Genomic DNA, 20,421 nt, shown 5'->3' with positions numbered 1-20,421 from the left:
TAAAATCTGCTAACTGTGAGCAAACCTACCATCGTGCTTAATGAACCAACAAACCAAAAAACCACATCGCAAGACCTCCATGAATCCAAATCATGATCACTATCTTCCTTCGTCCTAATTAGAAACCTAGAAATCCCAATCACCTTCATCGCGAATCTGAAAGAAACCCAAAAAAAACCCCAATCATGATTCTCATCCTCTACCACGAGACCAATTTCGAACCTTAACTCGCGTTGCCATGGTCATCCCTAAACCAGAACCAGTTCGAAACCCTTAACCCATCGCGACTTTTTCCTTCATCAACCTTCACGCCTAACAACCACCATCATCCACTGCATTCATCTGTGTCACCAACATGCACAAAAACCAAAAACCAAAAACAATCACAAACTCCTTGCGCCTCTACCAACCAGAAATCGCGAGTGTGAGATTGTCATTCTTCTCGTGCACCTAAGTTTCGCAGTGTCGCTGTGAAAAGTCACTTTAAATTAAAATCAAGAAACCCAACTAAAATATAAGCAATTGATCAATGCAAAAAATGTCAACCTATATTAAAACTGGTAGAAGATCCATATCTCAGTAACAATGGCGGATGTGAAAGAGATGAGCGGACGTTTTGAGTGATTTGGGGGAGAAGAAGGAAGGGTCTGGAAAATGTGACAAATATTTTAGAAAAAAATAAAAAACGTGGCATACACCTGGCTCATCGTTAGTCACACCTCATACAAAAACTTAACGCCATTCAATTTTAAGGACTAAACATAAAAGTTTCAAAACTAAGAGAACTAAAATAAAAAAAAACTTTCAAAAAGAGAAAAAACACAAAATCACTTGATAATTTAGGAAATAAAAACATATTTAATCTAAATTTAAAAAGTCATAAGTTAAAAAAACCTATTTTCTCCTCTTTTCATAAAATGTTGTGTGATTCATTATGGTTTTCTTCCAACACAACTTCTCTTCAAAAGAAAAGGGTTTTTCTTTCTTCCTCTAAGAAAGTTTAAGCTACGAGGTCTAACTTTTTGTGCTATTGAATTGAAGTGACACGTGAGAGCAATGGCTGTAACTTTTCAAAAAGAAAGAATTCTCACATGAAAAGAGTTTTCAATTTTTGTTTTTAAAAAAGAGAATTATTTTCTCGAAATAAACTACACAGAACAGATCATGCATTTAGTCGAATACGATAATGTTCAAATATGTGACAGAAAAGTGAAAATAAAGTCCAACCACTTACACAAACACACACATAAAAATGAGCGTATATATATAAAATATTAAGATAAATTTCGAGAAAAGAAGTAAGATGACATATTGACAAGACTATGTTTGGACCGAAATTAAAATAAAGTGAAAATAAAGAATTGTGCAAAAATGTAAGTACATTGCACTGAAATTAAAATAATAATCTGGGTTCTGAAAAATCATTTGCTACTCTGACTCTTGCAGTTTGGAAGTTGGATTTGCAAATTTCGTAGAGACAGCAACGGTGGGAATATCTCCAAAGGGGTCCAGAATTTAATAAAATCCAATTCGTTTGCCAATCATTTTATTAAAAGATTTGAGATCCTGCAAATTTCACCACCATCTACTTCTTCTCATTATCTTTTCTTTTTGCACCTCATGTGTATTGCTTCCTATGCATTTCTCAACCGTCTAATGCAATCATCAACATTTATTCTTTTTTAACCTAAAGGAACATTTGACACCAATGACTTCGGAATTTAATTATAAATCAAAATTTAATATTGAATAGAAATAAAAAAAAGTAAGGTATAATAAAAAAGTAATGATAAGATGACACGATCTTACCTTCGTTTGACATACAGTATAAAAATAAAATAATCACAAAAAAAAGTAATATTTTGTATTTTCAAAAAAAGGATAATATCAAATAAAAGATAGTATTAAATTGCCATGAAAATTTTGTATGTGTCAAATGATCATTATTGATAATAAAAAGATTCATAGATTCAAAGTTTTGAATTAGTGTTAAAAATTTAAGTATGAATTTAAGTTTGATATTAAAGAAAATAAAACCTCAATTTTTTTGTCTTTAAGATTTTAAATTAAAAATAGTATTAATATATCATCTGAATTGAATTGAGATATTTTTGGTGCTATATCTTTTTAATGAATTCCATTCGAAAGAATCAACATGATGATATGTAAAAGTATAGTTTTCAATCCAAAACTTCGTAATTTCGTAATAATAAGTTTGTGAGTATCTTTATATATATATTCCCATTTTTATTTAATATAAAACTTTTAACTTATCTTAAATTTATAATATTTTTCATCTCCATTTTTGAGAAAGCTAAAAAAGGTTAAGTTATTGGGGAGTTTGAAGAAGAAGGGGTGTTTGGAGTTGGTGAATTATTCTGAGTTGCATCGAACCCCCATGTGAGGCTTTCTTGTTTAATCTACATAACCACATAAATGACAAAAGTCTCCCATATAATCCGGCAAAGGAACATGACTTGTACTCATTCTCTTTCTGTATATATTTTGTATGAATTCAAATACAAAGAGCATATGCTCTTTGTTTGACCCTATTGGACATGAGTGTTCTCAAGTTGCTATCATATCACCACTTTACATTTTTCATGAATGGAAATCATGTAAACAATGGAGATACTATTACGTATTTATGAAGAAAAAACAATAATAATTCATTGGTGAAAATCTTCATAAAAAATTGATTCTTCAAAAGAGTGATTTCCGAAGATCACCTTAACACTATTATTGCTTGTCTTTTGAGGAATAATCAATTCAAAACTCTAGAACTTAGACAATTCAAAGCTTAAATCAATATTATACATGGAACAACGATTCTTATATATTTTCTTACCATGGAAACAATATTAAGAACTTATGTTAATTACTAAATCTCCACTAGGTCAACCTAGCCTATAATTCTTCAATGCAATCATAATTCTTTCAAGTTCTTAATGTGAAATCAATTTAAGTTTAACTCAATTTTATAAAATTAATTTGTAAAATAAAATTTACATTTACTTATTAATCATAAATTCATTTTAAATATATTATTTACTCTCTATGATTATTTATTTTCTCTATGTTGATAAAACAGAGAAACACTTTAATGATTTGTTAAGGCATTATGTAAGATGGATTCTTGAAAGGTTATTGGTAGAATGTTGAAGTAAAGAAGAAAACGAAGGGAAAGGGGTAATGTGAGTGTGTACGTAAGGTGAGCAATTTGTAATCGAATGGTTGATTCATTGATGCAGTGGTTAGTGCATGTCAATCATTTTCAATCATTTGAGGTACTAAAAAATTAAAACAGTTAATGAATATGATTAGGGAATTAAATTGCGTAATTAAGTGAAGATGTCCCCACCCACCAAAATTTGTCAGGCTCATTAATCTCTCTATCATAATGCATAACTGTTGGGTTAGTGAAGTCTTCTCGTCGCATCATCATGTTTGTTCACTTCGTCAACCATAACCTATTCACGTCAAAAGAGAACGCATATATTCCTTATTTTTCATTTCAACAATCGCTTCTGTCTATACATATTATATATTATGTATTATATATAGATTCATCAAAACCCATTTTCAAAAGTCGATGTGATTGGACAGCTAGCTAGCAACAGTCACATAAATAATACAATACAATATATTCTTTATATGATAATTTTTCTCCTAAGTGAGGTACTCTTACTCAAAATATATAAAATTATTTAAATATTTAACATAAATTATACTTATATCGAACCGTCCGATTAACACGTTTCTTGCATGACCGGTCGATCAATTCTATAAAAATGAATATTCACCAATAGATGGTCATCTCTATAGATGATCGTTTGGCAACGTAAAGTCATTAGTATAAATTCAATATAATTAATAAAGTAAAGAATACTTATGGGTATTGGGTCAATCCTAACCAAAAGTTCACTCCGTAATCTATAAATACACAGAAGGTATGAAGGTAGTTTATTGCATTTATTGAATATTTAAGACTTAATTGTAATAATTGATTGGTATAATTAATTAATTTAAGCCGCAGAATACCTTTGATAGATGACTAGCCACTCAATTCAGACTTTGAAAAAATAAGAAATAGAAAAACATTGTAAGAGAACGAAGAAAAAAAAGAACAACATGTGAAAAAGTAACTCTCGACACCGTTCGAAACAATACTCAAATTTGAAATTACTTGTTAAGTTATAATATTTTCATACCAGTTTTTCAACTTGGAGCGTCACAATCTATTTACACAAACAATAAAACGAAAAAAAGAGTTCTTAAGAGATATTACATGGACGAAACAACACTCCTCTCTCATATGCTATAACTCAAGAGATTACAAATAAAAGTTCAATGGAGAATGATTATAAAAAGTATAGCTGAAAATAATCGATTGCTCTGGTAACATTTTTTGACTTACTTAAGGAACCTAATTTATTTCTTAATTAGACACATAAAATGGTTATTTTGTATTAATATTCTTTTTATTAACTGTGGTGTATTTTTTTTTTCTTAATGACCAGAATTTAAACCCTATATATCAGAATAAAAGCCACCTTTTTTTATATAATCTTTCATTTTCTTCAGTTGTTACCTAAAAATATTGATTCTATATTATTTTCTTTTTGGTAGCAAAAAAGACGTAAATTGTTATATAATTTGAGTAATTTGTTGAAAATCTAAGTTGACTAGAAACAAGATCAATTTAGAGTATATAAATAGATTGTAAATCTCAAATTATAAATCAGTTTCTTAGAGATTGAATTAGATTTAAAGTGTATTTATTTATATAAATATATTATTGATGAAAATTGTTAGAAATGTGAGATGAAATATCAAAGTCCGAGTAGTGAATGCAGAAAGTGTTGATTGGTAAGTGATATTGATGAGTGTGTTGGCGTGTTTGAGTGAAAAAACTATGAGCTGAGCATGCAAACCATATTGCAACTAAGGCTGCAGCAGCTAACATAAAGATAGTGACTAACAGAGTGTGATGATGAGAGAGTGGAGGACAAAACTCTGCTGGCATTTCATTTGAATTTGGATTTTCAAAGAGTGAAAGGGAATTAGGTAACAAGTATTCTTCATAAACTCATCACTAAAAGGCACTTCTTTTGGGTACGGAAATTTTGTTTTTGATTGTTTGTTGTCACCTCAAAAAGGTTTGCATTAGTTTAAAAAAAGGAAGGAGAGAATAATATATAATCAAGTACTGGTACAAGTATACATCAGACTAATTAAATTATTAGTATATAAAGTGTGTATAAGCTTCATTGCCAACCAATCACATTGGTTAGCGAGCTTCCCTAGATGGACTACATTACATTATAATTGTGTATATATATACATACATTTTTCTATTAATTTCTATATAGTGAAGTGTAAGAGGAATAGTTGGTCTTATAGGTGTGATGTAATCTATCATAGTGATTCTATAACTAAGAAAATATTCTTATATATTATATAACACTATCACCGTCCATAATCATGGAAGCTTGCTTCTTGATAGAGATTTCACGTTAATTTTATATAATATAAATTTATAATATATAACTCTTGAAAATTTAAGTTTACATAGAAAGTTAAATATTTTATGAAAAGGAAAATTTATAAATTCAGTATTTTGTATTTTATGTAGTTGTATTTAAGTTTTAATGATGTTATATCTCTTTAATGAATCTTCTTAAAAACCTGTCAATAAGTGATAACAAATTTTATTTTATAAGTTATTTTTGTAATGACAAATAAATTTATTTTTTAATACAATATCAAAATTTATCTTAATTAAGTTTGTTAAATTTACGATATAATTTGTTATTGAATTATTTACAAATATTTAATTTCACACATCAAATATCCAAATCTATTTTAACAAGATTCATTTAATATTATGTTACTTATTATCAAAATTATCCATAAATATCTAATATAATTTATTGAATTTTATCGTATCACTAAGTTAATAGAAAGGGCATAGTATAGTATGAGAAAAGGCAGACACTAAAATATTTTTATGAACACCAATTAAACTTTTTACATTATCCACATACAAGAATAATTTCTTTTTTATTATTGGAGATGCACTCTGGCTATAGCTATTATCTTATTATTGCTTGCGTCAAAAGCTTCTTTATCTTTACCCTTTATTACGAAAAATGCAGTCGTGTTGACATATGCATCAACATAGACAACAAAAATTCAAATTTTGGGTTGAAGATTCTCATATAGGTTATATTCCTCATCGCGAAAACCGTAGGTAGGTTTACTTTATTAAGTGTGAATGAGTTGTTAGTTAACTAAAAGTAACATTACAAAATTGCAGCATCCACCAACCAAATAAAAATAAACAAGGTAAGGAAGAATAGATAGAGTTAGGGAAAAAAACAAGAAAGTGAAAATATGAGAACAAAGGTACCAACACATAACAAAATGATTAAAAATGTTGGAACAATTTGAGAGGAAAAGGAACTCGCCGAAGAAACAGAAAGGAATAAATGAAGATGTGACCAAGAAGGTTTGCAAGTACTTGTAGTACAATAGTTATTGTTTGTGTTAATGTAGAAGGTTTTTTTCAGAAATAATGTCATAAATAAACATGGTTGATAAATACATAATTATTGTAGCAGCTACTTAGAACCTTTCCCAACCATGTGCGGGTGGTGGATTCTCACCTTTTTTATTTATTCATTCATTCACTCAAGTTTTTCTTTGGTGTTGTGAGGAGAAATTAAGACTGAAAATACTTCTTAATTTATCATTTTTTTTTCAATAATACCTATACAATTATTTTTGTTTTGTGAATGTGTAATTTGCCCTCCATGTGTAAAAATATAATGATGTAAAATTAAACAAGCATTATGTTGTTTTTTTAAGGATATAAGTATAAAACGAGAGTATATACTAAAATATTAATCTAATAAATAAAAATTGTATATTAATACCAAGGACATAAAAAATGTACAACACCATTAATTCTATGTATCTGTTTTTAGTACAAAGGGAGAACTACTTTTTAAAGTTTTTCTTGCTTAGAAAATTCTACAAGAAAAAACTCAATTTTTTTTAAAATTTATTTGTATTAAAATATATCCATATTAAAAACGAGTAAGAATTGTCATTTAATGTTAGGCTAATAAAAGTTCAAATTACAAAATATATCGATTGGGTTAAGCGTATGGTCAACATTTTTAAAAAAAAGTTGTTTTTAATTCCAATTTATTGAACAATCATTTTTATTATTTCGAATGGTTACTCTGCTATTAAGTATTGTTATCACATATCTACAAGTAAAAACAAGTAAAATATGTTTATTGACTTTTGGACTGTGATTAGGTCAATCTTAATTAAAAGACTATTTCGAAACTTATAAATATAAGAAGGTAGGTGATTTAGATTTATTCTGAATTCAAGATTTTACTGTAATAACCGATCAAACACAATCAATTGGCTTAAGGGTCGACGTGTCTTTGAGAGATAGTCATTCGTTCTGTTTAGAATATGAAGATGAAAAACTAAAGACAATTGTAAAGATGAAAAAGTAGTTTTTGACCCATGTTCGAAACACAAGGTGAAAAAATTTAATAATACAAGATGCAAAAAGTCATTGTTCTAATTCTTTTTATTAAAAATAGTATTAATCTATTGTGGTTATTAATATTTTGTCTTCTAGATAAATTGTTATTATACAAACACATCTTTTCCAATTGTAACTATAGTTGCAATATAGTTACAATATCAAGGAAGAAGAGTAATTAATTGAAGATTAAAAGAATAAACAAAGAAATGAGAGCAGAGATTTTAAATTATGTAGCAGTTGTTGACCTATTCCTTTCATAGCAGTTCATTGGGCTTGGGAGAAGGAAGTAGCTGCAAAAGTGCGTCAACGACACCAAGCTAGAATCTCTTCTGCATAACCTCTGTTAATCATTGATTATAATATTTTATATAATGACCATGAATTTAATAAAACTCTGCATGCAATAAAAGAATCATGGAGATTGGAATGTAAGTAGTATGAACACGCGTTTGAAATCTCTCAAGTAACACCACAATGCTACCATTCTCTTCAATTCACTTTTTTTAATTCCTTTTCCACCGCGATTTTTCTGGTAGCTACCCTCAAAGTGCTGTTTTGATAATGACAGGGGCGTGAGATGCGGATCAAATACTTCAGCTACAGCCATATATTTCTACAATTAAATAATACAACTAACTATATATATTAATACTTTACAACTCGAGAAATAAAAAAGCATGTTCCAAAACTCGATTTCTATAATAAATATTGTCATCAGACTTCTCACTAGGGTTTCGAATTTTCAGAGCAGTCACTCATAAATTCAAGATTTTTTCTTTCGAGAAATTTCCTGTAGCATATACAATGTGATGGAAATTAAACTGAAAATCAAAAAGTCAAACGAGAAAAAATAATGAATCACTGAATGAATATAAGTAATGCATTCAGTTCTGTTTTTAGAAAAATATACAAATTGAAATTTGTTGATGTAAAATTAATTATGATATAGTTAAAAGTTTAAGAAACTTACACAAAAGTTTTCATAATTCTCATAAATAAGTTTTCATTTTATGTTACCACGTCATGGATTCTTTTATTAGCTGTATAGGTTTTAATTTCTTCACAGCTGTATGGATAATATATAATTTATTTCTTATTTATCGAAGTCAAATTTTTGTGCAAGAATAAAGAGAGAGATAAAAAATGAATAGGTCAACATCGATAAGATACAGCAGCAATGGCCGTAGTACTATAAATTTACTCTTTAATTAGGTGCATATATATCTTATGGTATTTGTATAAACAAACATTCAAGAATCATGATCAAGTTTTATTGGTAAAGTTGGCTTTTTGAAAATTAATTATATATGTTTTGTATTATTATCTATGAAACTAACAAACAACACAACCGATTGTGATTTTGGCTTATTCCCAAAAATCAATCCTAACATATTTTTGAGGTCAATGTGTTAATCATACACCCAAGTGCCTATGTCAATGCATATTTACTATTCCAATCCTCTCATTTTTTAAATAAGAGATTAAGGATTTTCGTAGTTTTTTTTTGTTTGGTAAAATGTTAGTATTTAAATCACTTGAAAAAAAAACTAATATAATCTATTTTAGTTTTTTTTAAAAGGGATAAAACTCAACTTTAGAAAAACTACATGATCAAGAAAATATTTAAAAAATAAAAAAGAATATTATTCTAAGGCGCATGTAATCATCGCATGCATGAAACTTTGATTTCATTCATTGATTCAATTTTGTTTGCTACTGCCAGCATTCATATCATATCAATGAAGGTCAAGAATCTAACCTAAATATGTTAGTTTGTTTTATCTCTTCATTCATGTTTCCTTTATTATTGTTGTTGTTAGCATTTGAATTATGTGCATGCATGGATGAGTGTGGCAACGATTTCTGTGATTTCTGACAGAAGATTATAAGCAGTAGCTGTAGCCATAATGTAAAAGCTTATCCTTAAGTGTTTATTAAATTCATGTATACAACACATACACATAATGTGTTCTTTGTATCAACCCAAAGAACTGTTCATTATCACACTTTTACGAATCGAGAATCCATAGCAGCAGAGCCAGCGCATGTGGGGAGTAATCAAGTTCCACTTTTTGTTTATCTTAAGCATGGGCGTGGTAGAGTTAAATTAATTACATGTTTTTTAATAATGAAATTGATTAAATATTGTTATGACGATGATGTTGGCGACAAGATTGAGAAATGGAACAAAAAACGTGGCAGTGTCTCATGGTTTAGAACGCACCGAAAGCTTCTGATTGTGAATCCACAACATAAATTATCATGTAAAGTGTTCTGTTTTAGAGATGCTAGCCAATACCAGCAGCTATGATTCGAACGGCGTACCATGTGACTTCTATGTCATAATAGGCACTGTGATTTTAGAATTTTTATTTATATCTTTGTTGTCGAATTACTTACAAATTCACTAAAAAAATTTATTAAACATACAAAGCATAGATACTGTGCTTGAATTGAAATATTATCGAACTGTAATATATGTTATGTTATGAAAAAAATTCTTATAGTAATATTATATGTTGAAAGTTCATTCTTGAGTACAAATAAAATCAATTTAGTATATATATAGATCTAAACATTATCTTACAAACCGATTTTTAAAATTAAATTAAAATTAAAGTTCATATATTAATCTAGTATTATAATTATTGTTAGAGTTTATCCAATTAAAATTTGTTGTTTATTATGAGATTCCACATTTAAGACGGTGTAAGAAAAATGTATTATTCAAAATCACATATTGACTAAAAATAAAATTAATTTATAATGAATACAAATTTTATCTTACAAGTCAATTTTATATTACTTTCAATTTACATTTTAACATTATAAGATTTCTATTTTAACAAATTCTACTAAATATAGTAAAACTCAAACATTAACATTTTCATAGAATTTACAACAAAAACATACAACATACTTATATTCGAAATAAAAACATGTTAATAGTATTTCTCGAAACATATCATCATATAATTATATCATACTACACCTACATAAGGAAACACTGTAAGACTAGTGATACACTAATATGTACTACATATAATTATATAATCAATTAGTTTCAAGACAATCTAGAAATCTTTTAAATAAGATTTTATGAATTTCTTCACAACTTTTTTAAGATTATATAATCCACATTAATAACTAATTGTGAGTTGTATGATTTTTGGAATATGGTATGTTTTTTTTTTTAATTTTACTCAAGAATTTAGAGTAAGAAATAATATAAATTGTGTAATATTTTTTAGAGTAATAATCTCAGATTTTTAATTCATGTGAAATGAAGAAGATGGCATAAAATAATTTAAATTTATTGAAAGCAATAAATATTCTATTCTAAGAAAAAAATATGTTCGTTTGTGGAAGCTTGATATTATCTAAACTATAACAAAATATAAAAACGTAAACATATTTTAGATTTTCATTTTCCTATATAAAATGATAATATTTGGTAATACTAAATTGATATGATTTTACTGAAAAAGTTAAGTGTTGCTGGAATTAAAATGGACTTTAAATAACTTAAAACTAAGCATAAGAAGAAGACATACATATACACTTGTTATGAATGAATAAAAAAATTAGTCATTCAAAGATTTAAATGATACAAGGCATGTCAAATTTTGCATCTCATTGTCACGATAAATAAGGTCAATAAGAACACATTGTTATATTTTTTATTTTCAATTTCAATCTTACATAAATATAAATAGTAGTCAACTTTCTCATCATAAAAATTAAATATTTATTTATAAACTATTTTTTATAGTTATTTTCGTATTTGACATTTACAATATATTTATCAAAAATCTACTTCTTGTTATTTGTGGAAAGATACTTCTATTTAACAACTGTAACTTTATTTCTTCACCGCAGTAGAATTTCTAAATTTTAAAACAATTAATGATATTTTCTCAATGTATTTAAGATTCAAAAAATTATATTTAAATTTCATTTCATACAAGTTGTATATACAAAATTTTATTAGTTTAAAATTATTTTATATCCTTTATATTAATTTTGATGTATACTTTTTAAAATATATTTAAATTTTATTTTTTTATTAAATTTAAGATGGTTAATCATAATAACATAAAATTCTAATTTAACAATGAAATAATTATATTACGTTTTATAGAAAGTTACCGATAATAAAATATTTAATAAAATTTATATTAAAATAAATAAACTATATAATATATATGTATATAATTTTGAAATTCAAATCTGAAAATAATGTGACATGAAAACTGAATTGTTGAAATGATGATGTTATTTTGTTTCTAGTACGTCAACTTCTTTATTGGTTTGAGTAACATAGTCCATCTAAGTACGTAATGCACATGCTTGCATAAAAATTAGATAGCTCATTATTGCATTCCATCGTCCTTTAATTCTCATATCAACTTATTTGAAGATATAAAAAATAATTAGTAATATCACAATCTCCATAGCCACTATTATTGAAGATATACGTAAAAATATAATATCTACTTTGCTTGCAGAAATAACAGAGTCAAAAAGCTATTAATTTGTTCATCTCTATAATTAAATGCATTGTATTATAATTTTTTTTTTGGACGTCAACAATATCTAAAAGTTTGAATTTTCAAAGTATTGATATAAAAAATTGCCATGGATAAAAATATGTTTTATAATTATATTATTTTCTATTCAAATTATAAAATGATTTATCAAAACATTTACTTAATGGACTGATTTAGTAGACAAATATTAAAATAAATATATACTGAGTTTTTATTACAGCTTAGAAATTATAGTGACCGTACTGAAAGTAGAACGGAGGCGTGGGTCCGTTACGTCCGTAACACTGTTTGAGTACTACTAGAGTATACGAACCTGGAAGTGCTTTTTCTGAAACGCAGAAATGTACGTAAACTGAAATAAATATATACACACAAACACACGCAACAATACTTTTATCATTGTTACTGAAATTTCATTCTTTAATAGTGTCAAATTGATCATTTATCCGATAAAATTAATTGAATTTATGTTTTATATTTGTCACTGTTTATATATATTTTTTACATTGGAGTTAAAAAATGTTATTAAGTGGACTTAAGTCGTCATGTTTGAAGAGTTTATTTTGACCAACTTTTAGATAAACATGTCTAGAAAAAAATAATTCTTATAAATTAGAAATTGTTATATATAAATTTAATAAAAACATGATATATACAATTTTGTAATGTAATATAATAAAATAACATCTTTCAACGTAAAAGCATACATAACAAAAATATTATTGTTCAACATATAAAATACTTTAAAAAGTATAATTATTAAATAATTTAATATATAATTTTTTTAATTTTTCATATTACTTTTTATGTGAAACTTTAATGAATAATTGACTAAAAACTAATACTTCTATATATTAATTAACCATATATCTTCTACGAAACTATGAGAAATTAAACATTAATTTCTCAAAAAGGTAAGAGAAAATGTTAGCAAATAAAGTGGCACTGATTGTGGTTATATATTTGGAAACCCTCTCAAATATTCTTCTTATCTTTTTCATTATTTCTGTGTAAGCATAAGAAGAAACCAATTAAATTAAATAATATTTCATGAAAGCACGAAAACAAAACACCAAACTAACTACACGGGTGGAACATAGTTCGCAACCTACAAACAACATTATTCACATCATTTTGTCCCTTCAAGTTTCTTAATTAATTAGATTTGGAGATTTTGTAGGAAGTATGTTTTGTTGAAAAACATTGAACAAGGCAAATAAATGCCATGACCCAAAGTTTATAAGTGGCTTTCTATGCTCAAATCAAACAAACATAACATTCATGGGATGTACCATTTTAAATTAGTTTTTTGCCAAAGCTACCAAAGGAATTGGCCAACATTTTAATTCTAATTTTTAAATGTAATAAGGATGTTGTAGTATTTTATGGTATTCAGAGAAGATTCATCAATTAAATATGAGTTAAGCTGTAAAGTAACACGTAATTTATAGTTTTTTTTTATATTATTGAAAGTTTATGTCAATTAGAGAAAACATAAATAAAACTTAATAAGAGTGAATTTTACTTTCGGTTTTGAAAAGTTCATTTAGATTTAAAATTTAATTTTTAAAATGATATTAAAATTATTTAAAATTTATCTTCATAATATTTGTTATTAATTAGACATTTTATTTTATTTATTATTAAATTACTTATTAATATTTAATTCACATTTTATATATATATATATATATATATATATATATATATATATATATAATATACTGTGTTAAATCGAAAAAAAAATAAAATAAATTTATATTATATAAATAAATGTAAACTTGAAAACTAATTTTATATATAAAATTAAGTTAGATTTAAAAGTTGTATCAACTTTTTCAATCTACTTATACTCATTATAAGATTTGTATCTGAGAATAATGGAAATGATTAATTTTAAGGATGAGAAGTGACAAATGTTAATGAAGTAATAAGGATAAAAAATAAGCAGAGAAATACATTGAAATCTGATTTAAGATGATGGATAAATGAGAGATAAGAAGGGTTTTTTGGCATTTCATTGGAAAAATATAAAGAAAGAGAAAAATGGGGTAAAGCTGCACATGGGATGTGGTCAGATTTGGAGGTTTGTGAAAAATGCTGCCTTTTTAGAAGAGATGTATACTAAACTTACGTTTGTTGTTTGTTTCAATATTTTATGGTCCCTTTTCTTTGAGATGAACAAAAGAAAAAACATTGAAAATGTTGTGCCAGCCTAGCCTCACACATTCATTGGTTCAGTTCATTAGGAAAGAAAGAAAGAAATGCATTGTTTGGTAGAGTTGTAAAGTAATTATATATCTTTTAATTTCATCATCAAGTAGAGAAACAAAGAAGAGAATTTACTTCTTCTTTTTTTCTCGAAGCCATAAAAATAGTATTATTTTCATATTTTTTTTCACAAAAATACGAGAAAAGAAAAAAAAAATATTCAAGGTAGTCATTAATATACATATCATTTAGTAGAGTACAATAACACAAATACATACCCACAACAAAACAAAGTTTATTAAACTCCTATAGAACAAATATGGCAACAATGGACTATGAACTATGGACCAATTCACCAACTTCATGGTAGTATAAAAACTATTATATTTCAATTTATAATTCAATCATTAATACTTTTCTTGAAATGAAGTGTTAAAAACATGTTTTTATGAAATATGTTAACTTTTATGAAAGTTTAAATTTTAATTATAATTTATTAAGTTGTTTAATACACAATGTGATTTTAAAATGTTAAACTTTTGCATATATATAAAATATTTAAAATTGATGGATACATTGTTTAATACACAGTTGATTAATTCTATTTTTTCTGTTAAAAATACTGTAAATAAATAACCTGATAAATTTTTGAATTACATTCTGAATTTAATAAAATTACACAACTAGCTGTTTATATAATATCTTTTATAATATATGAATTTACAAAACTCTAATGATTGTTTGATTGTGGTTAAACTTTTTCTGAATAAGCTAAACAAATTTTATTAAAAGATAGTTAATGTTTAATGTTACTTTATAGTATATCACATTTTACTCATACATATAAAAAATGTACATATTCGTGCATAGGTAATTAAAATTACATTCCATGTTTAATCTCAAATTTGTAGAATGTAGTTAACACTTCAGACTTAAAAGTATGTTCATAAATGAGTATATCCAAGTAATGCAACTTCTCAAATGACAATTGTCATGTTTGATTTAGTACTTTTTTTAAAATTTTAATTATATTTAACATTGAATTTGTAAAAGGAATTTATAATATTATAGATATTATAGGTAGATAATAGTACACGATATTTTTATCATAGGTGGCAATTTTTGTGAATACATGTATTGTTTTTTTTTAAGAGAGTCAACCTTCGGGACCATAAAATTTGCGGTGAAATTAAAATTGTGAGCACTCATCGATGTTTGGATTGAGCAATTTTAGGTGTTATGACCACTTATTCAATTCTTTGTTTCAATTCACTGATATCTGATCACGTTATCCAGATATGATGAAAAATTGCGTAAGCATTGTAAATGTTTCCACCAGATATGACCACTTATTGTATTTATAAACACATCAAATATTTTAATTATGAAAGATGATGCATTGAGTTAAGTTATAAGGTAAATAAGTTTAACACCTAACTCTTATAATACACATATGAAATTTAAAATCATACATAATAAAAAAAAAACTATTTTGATTTTAAAAACATAAAATTCTTCTAACAATTAAAGAAAATATTTATTAGAATATAAATTGTAAGAATCTTACATTAAGGAAATATTTGAAGAAAAATCTTAAAAATTATGTAGAAGAAAGAAACTCACAAATTAAACTAGGACATGATCTCTATAGTGAAAATATCTAATAAAATTGAAAAAAGTTATCAATAATTAACATAAAAAATATGCATAAATTAAATTAAAATTAATAATAAATTATTGATGAACATTTAAATGTGAAAATTTATAATAATACTTTTATTTACTTCAACTATCCAGAATATATAAACTATTTTCAACAAACATTATATTGTTAAAATATATTTTTTAAATCATAAATTATATTCCAGTTTAAGTTGAATAATAAGAAATTTTAAAAAATTAAATTGATAAAATAATTAGTGAAATATTTTATCATCCTAATTATAATATTATTCTCATAAGTTAAATTCTTAAAGGGTGAGAAAAGTTTGTGTACATTATGTATGGTGAACGAACATGAATTTCATTAATTTTTTTTATTATAAAATATAGTTTAAAAAATTGTTTCAACTTCATGTTGAATTAAAAGCTACAATAATTAAATTTAATTCAACTCAACTTTTTAAATTCTAAAAATACTTTTATCAATTTAAAAACAAGAAGAATTTGTAAAATTATTATTATTTAAGCAAGAAAATAAAATGAAATATCTTTCATTTTACAATTGTTCAAACTTTTATAACATTTAACTTAGTTATTTTATACCTTAAATACTCTATATATACTAAAACTTTCTTTTATAAAATTTGGATATAGAGAAATAAACTAAAAATCTCCTTGTTAAATTATTTAAAATCACTCACTACTTAAAGAAAAGGAAAGGTATTGCTACAAGAACTAGAGACAGACGAAGAGGTCAGCCTTAGTTCGTAAATATCCTCAAAAACAAAGGGCACTTTCCCAACTTTGCACCTATAAATCCTTAATCTCACACCCTCCTTCAAATCCCTCAACCTTTATTTCTATCAACAATTCATCATCAATTCCACTGCAACTTTCTTAAAAACAGAACAACAACAGAGGAAAACATAGGAGAAAAATGTCCCCAAAATGCAGCCAAATCCGACACATCGTTCGGCTCCGCCAGATGCTGCGGCGCTGGCGCAACAAGGCTCGCATGTCTGCAAACCGCACACCGTCAGATGTGCCTGCAGGACACGTGGCTGTTTGTGTAGGCACCAACCTCACCAGATTCGTGGTGCGTGCAACTTACCTGAACCACCCCGTCTTCAAGAAGCTTCTCCTTCAAGCTGAAGAAGAGTATGGCTTCTCCAACCACGGTCCATTGGTCATCCCCTGCGACGAAATGCTCTTCCACGAGGTTCTCCGGTTCATCTCTTGGTCCGAATCAGCAAAACCAAACCGGTTTGTAAACCTCGAACTTGACGACTTAAAACAACACTGCCACATCAGAATCAACAACAACCTTGATTTTTGGCCAGAGTCTAGACCGCTCCTTCACGGTCCCAGTGACAAAACCGTTTGGTAACTCAAATTTTTATTTTTACACAGTTCAAAATTGACTCAGCTGAGTTTTCCAAAAAAGGTCTAGATAAACCTGGTCTGGTCGAGATTTGAGTTGAGTGAAAAGAGGCTTTATTATAATTATTATTATTACTAAGTGAGATCTCATTTTCATAGTAAGGAAGTTTGTTTTTGATGTGAGTCGAGTTACACATATCATAAAATCAGTGTTAGAAGAATGGTCCGGGAATCACCGATGGAGGAGATGGCACAACCGAGTCGTCCCGGGTTCGGATCCGAGTTAAGGCTGTGATTTCATGGCTTGTTCCAAGCTGCGATATGAGTCTCTAACTGTCATGGTAACACCCACACGATGTAAAGCACTTATTATGTTGTATTTATTTTATTCCATCAATGCAAACGCAAATTAAGTTGTAGTGAATTTTTAATTTCAATTCACTCTTCTTTATACCATATAAAAAAAGTTAATTTTTTTACATCTAATTTCACTAAAAGTGTTTATCTTATTAATTTATGGTATTAAAATTTTATTAGTTTATTTAAGAAAAAAAAAAGGTAGAGAGGATATTAAATATAATGTAAAGTTTGTTGGTATTCGTGGAGGTTGCAATCAGAGTAGCAGTTGTGGGAGTTATAATGACAGGAACCCACGTGAAAGCTCTTGTTCGATCTCTCTCACTTCAAATGTATGTTTTCACCTGATCTTGGTTCTGTCCCAAGAACACTCTCATCACTGTTTTTTCCAATTTTTCTGTCCAAAATTTTGTGAAATGAAATTTATTTAGAAAAAAAAAATGGAAAGAAAGAAAGAAGAACCTCATTGACCAAAAGAAAGTGAACATGATCACAAATCACAATCATGCAAAAGAAGGGTCTTTATATTCATGAGAGAGAGGACATTTCTGCCAGCTAAGTCCTCACCTAATTAAACACAAGTTTTGATTACTATTCCTATAATGCAAGCTAAATAATTTCAATTAATGTATCCCCTCTTGACATTATTATTACTCAATTTTAATTAAAAAAACTTTAATTGATATTACATAAAATGCCATAACAAAAGCTTAATAATCTCTTAACTAAAACATCCTTAATGAAAGATTAAGTCTTTTAAAAGAAAGTAAATAGAAAAAAAAAATAGTGACAGATGAGTTTGATATCATGTATGTATGATTGAGATTAAGGTAACTTTTGTGTGCTGTTTTCATGAATATGTACAACCTGGAAGAAAAGAAACATCTTTGTTAGAAACGAAGTCGCATGGGTCTCCACCATGCATGTTCGAAGCATTGTGTTCATTAGAATCCTTTGACGAAATATATGACCCAACTCTGAGAATAATACGGTGTCACAATCAGATAGTTTCTTTTCAACAATGTTTTAGGCTTTGAGATGAAGTGATGGGGAAAAAGCACTTTCGCGAATTTGATATTTGTTTTTATTTTATTTTGTTTTTTGGTTTGGTTTGACAAATTGATTTTGTGGTGGCAGAGAAATTCTGTAGAATGTATAGCTATAGTGGAAGTGGAAATCCTTATCACTGTTTATCTTGAAAAACAGATGAAAGAAAAATGAGGAATTGACACGTATTGATTTTTGATGTGGAAATAGCCTGAATCGTACCAATAATCGAATTTGGTGGTGACCCAATTTCACATTCGAATTTGAACACACCACGATATCTTTATCATTGATCACAGTCCAATTTTGATTCATTCTCTATATGTCACATACTCTTTTGTTTAAGATCACAAAGTTCATTTGTATATGGTACAACTATATTCATTTTTTTTCCTATCTAGAGTCTATTAGATTTAAAATGAAAACCTTTTTATGTTTAAATATTTATTTTTGGTAGACTTTTTCATAAAGAATCACAAAAAAATACAAAATCAATGGAATATGGGCTCAATTCATAAAGGATAAATATCATTTTTAACATAAAATTATAAGATAATCAATTTATGTTTTTTATCCTACTTCAACTTTTTCATTTTTACTATATATAAGGCTGCTTGAATTCTTATTTGTATTCAGAATTATTTTTGGAAGAATTAGACAATTTTTCAAGGCGAAGTGGTCGGATTTCAAGTGGCCTTCACATCATCTGGTTAGACTTCAAGATCTTTACATTAACTGATCAATTTTGTTTTTAAATCTCCATCAAAATCGTTTGGATGATACATGCAAAAGGTACTCCAATGCTAAAGTCACTAGATGACCAAACGAAAATGTGTTGGACATATATATGAAAGTTATACCTTATACTTTTATTTATAATTGTTGTTATGAGCTTTTACCTTTTTGTTGGCTTAATAATGATTTAATCATACCTTAATCAATAGTAGTACGTTGATTCGTAATTATCATTCGTGTTAATCTAACCTTCATTTTGTAAAAGGATAGTCGATCACACATGATCAGTCTAGAGTTCGGTCAAAGGATAGTCGACCAAAGGGTGTTCCTTCAGAGGGTGGTAAGCCAAAGAAAGTCACCCCAAAATAATAAGCCAAACATGATTAGTCAATGATGGTCAATCCAAAATGGTGAATCAAGAATGATCAACTCAAAGTGATTGGTCCATATAGGTCAACCAATGTGATTGACCCAAAATAATCGACCAATAATAACCTATACACAATACATTAATAATTTATCAAAAATAACTTTTAAGTTTTGACATGATAACTTTTCCCCATTTTTTTATTAATTTAGAGAATACATTTTTTATTATATTTTTCCTTTGATATAAAAGTTGTTCTTTACTTCTTCATTTGCCGTTTCTATTTTTAAAATTTTCAACAAATTAAGTGGTAACATTGTGCATCTTAATTTTTTTTACATAATATATTATTAATTTGTTTCTTACATTACAACTATCAATCAATCATAGTTTTTTTTTTCTTCTTTTAGAATAGCCTAATTCTACTTGTAATTATTGTGGATAATGAGGTCTAAATTAAAAGAGAAGGAAGAAAACCTGGAAGGATATTGCTTTCTACACTTTATCAAATTTCTTCGTATACCTTATCACTTCCGAAA

General features: G+C 27.1%; 1 protein-coding gene across 1 annotated transcript; it reads left to right on the top strand.

Moving 5' to 3' along the window:
* The first annotated feature begins 16,749 nt into the window (after nucleotides 1–16,749).
* Nucleotides 16,750–17,800, top strand: LOC108337698 (auxin-induced protein 6B). The gene has a single exon (XM_017574273.2). It carries the CDS (start codon nucleotides 16,934–16,936, stop codon nucleotides 17,381–17,383), a length of 450 nt encoding a protein of 149 aa, XP_017429762.1. The 5' UTR covers nucleotides 16,750–16,933; the 3' UTR covers nucleotides 17,384–17,800.
* Nucleotides 17,801–20,421: the final 2,621 nt, after the last annotated feature.

Source organism: Vigna angularis, chromosome 7 (genome assembly GCF_016808095.1).
Source record: "Vigna angularis cultivar LongXiaoDou No.4 chromosome 7, ASM1680809v1, whole genome shotgun sequence".
In the NCBI taxonomy this organism is placed as follows: domain Eukaryota; kingdom Viridiplantae; phylum Streptophyta; class Magnoliopsida; order Fabales; family Fabaceae; genus Vigna; species Vigna angularis.
This window is presented reverse-complemented; position numbering and strand designations above follow the sequence as displayed.

What these genes read in the sequence shown, in the direction of transcription:
- LOC108337698 (XM_017574273.2), top strand. Translation starts at nt 16,934, where the DNA reads ATGTCCCCAAAATGCAGCCAAATCCGACACATCGTTCGGCTCCGCCAG.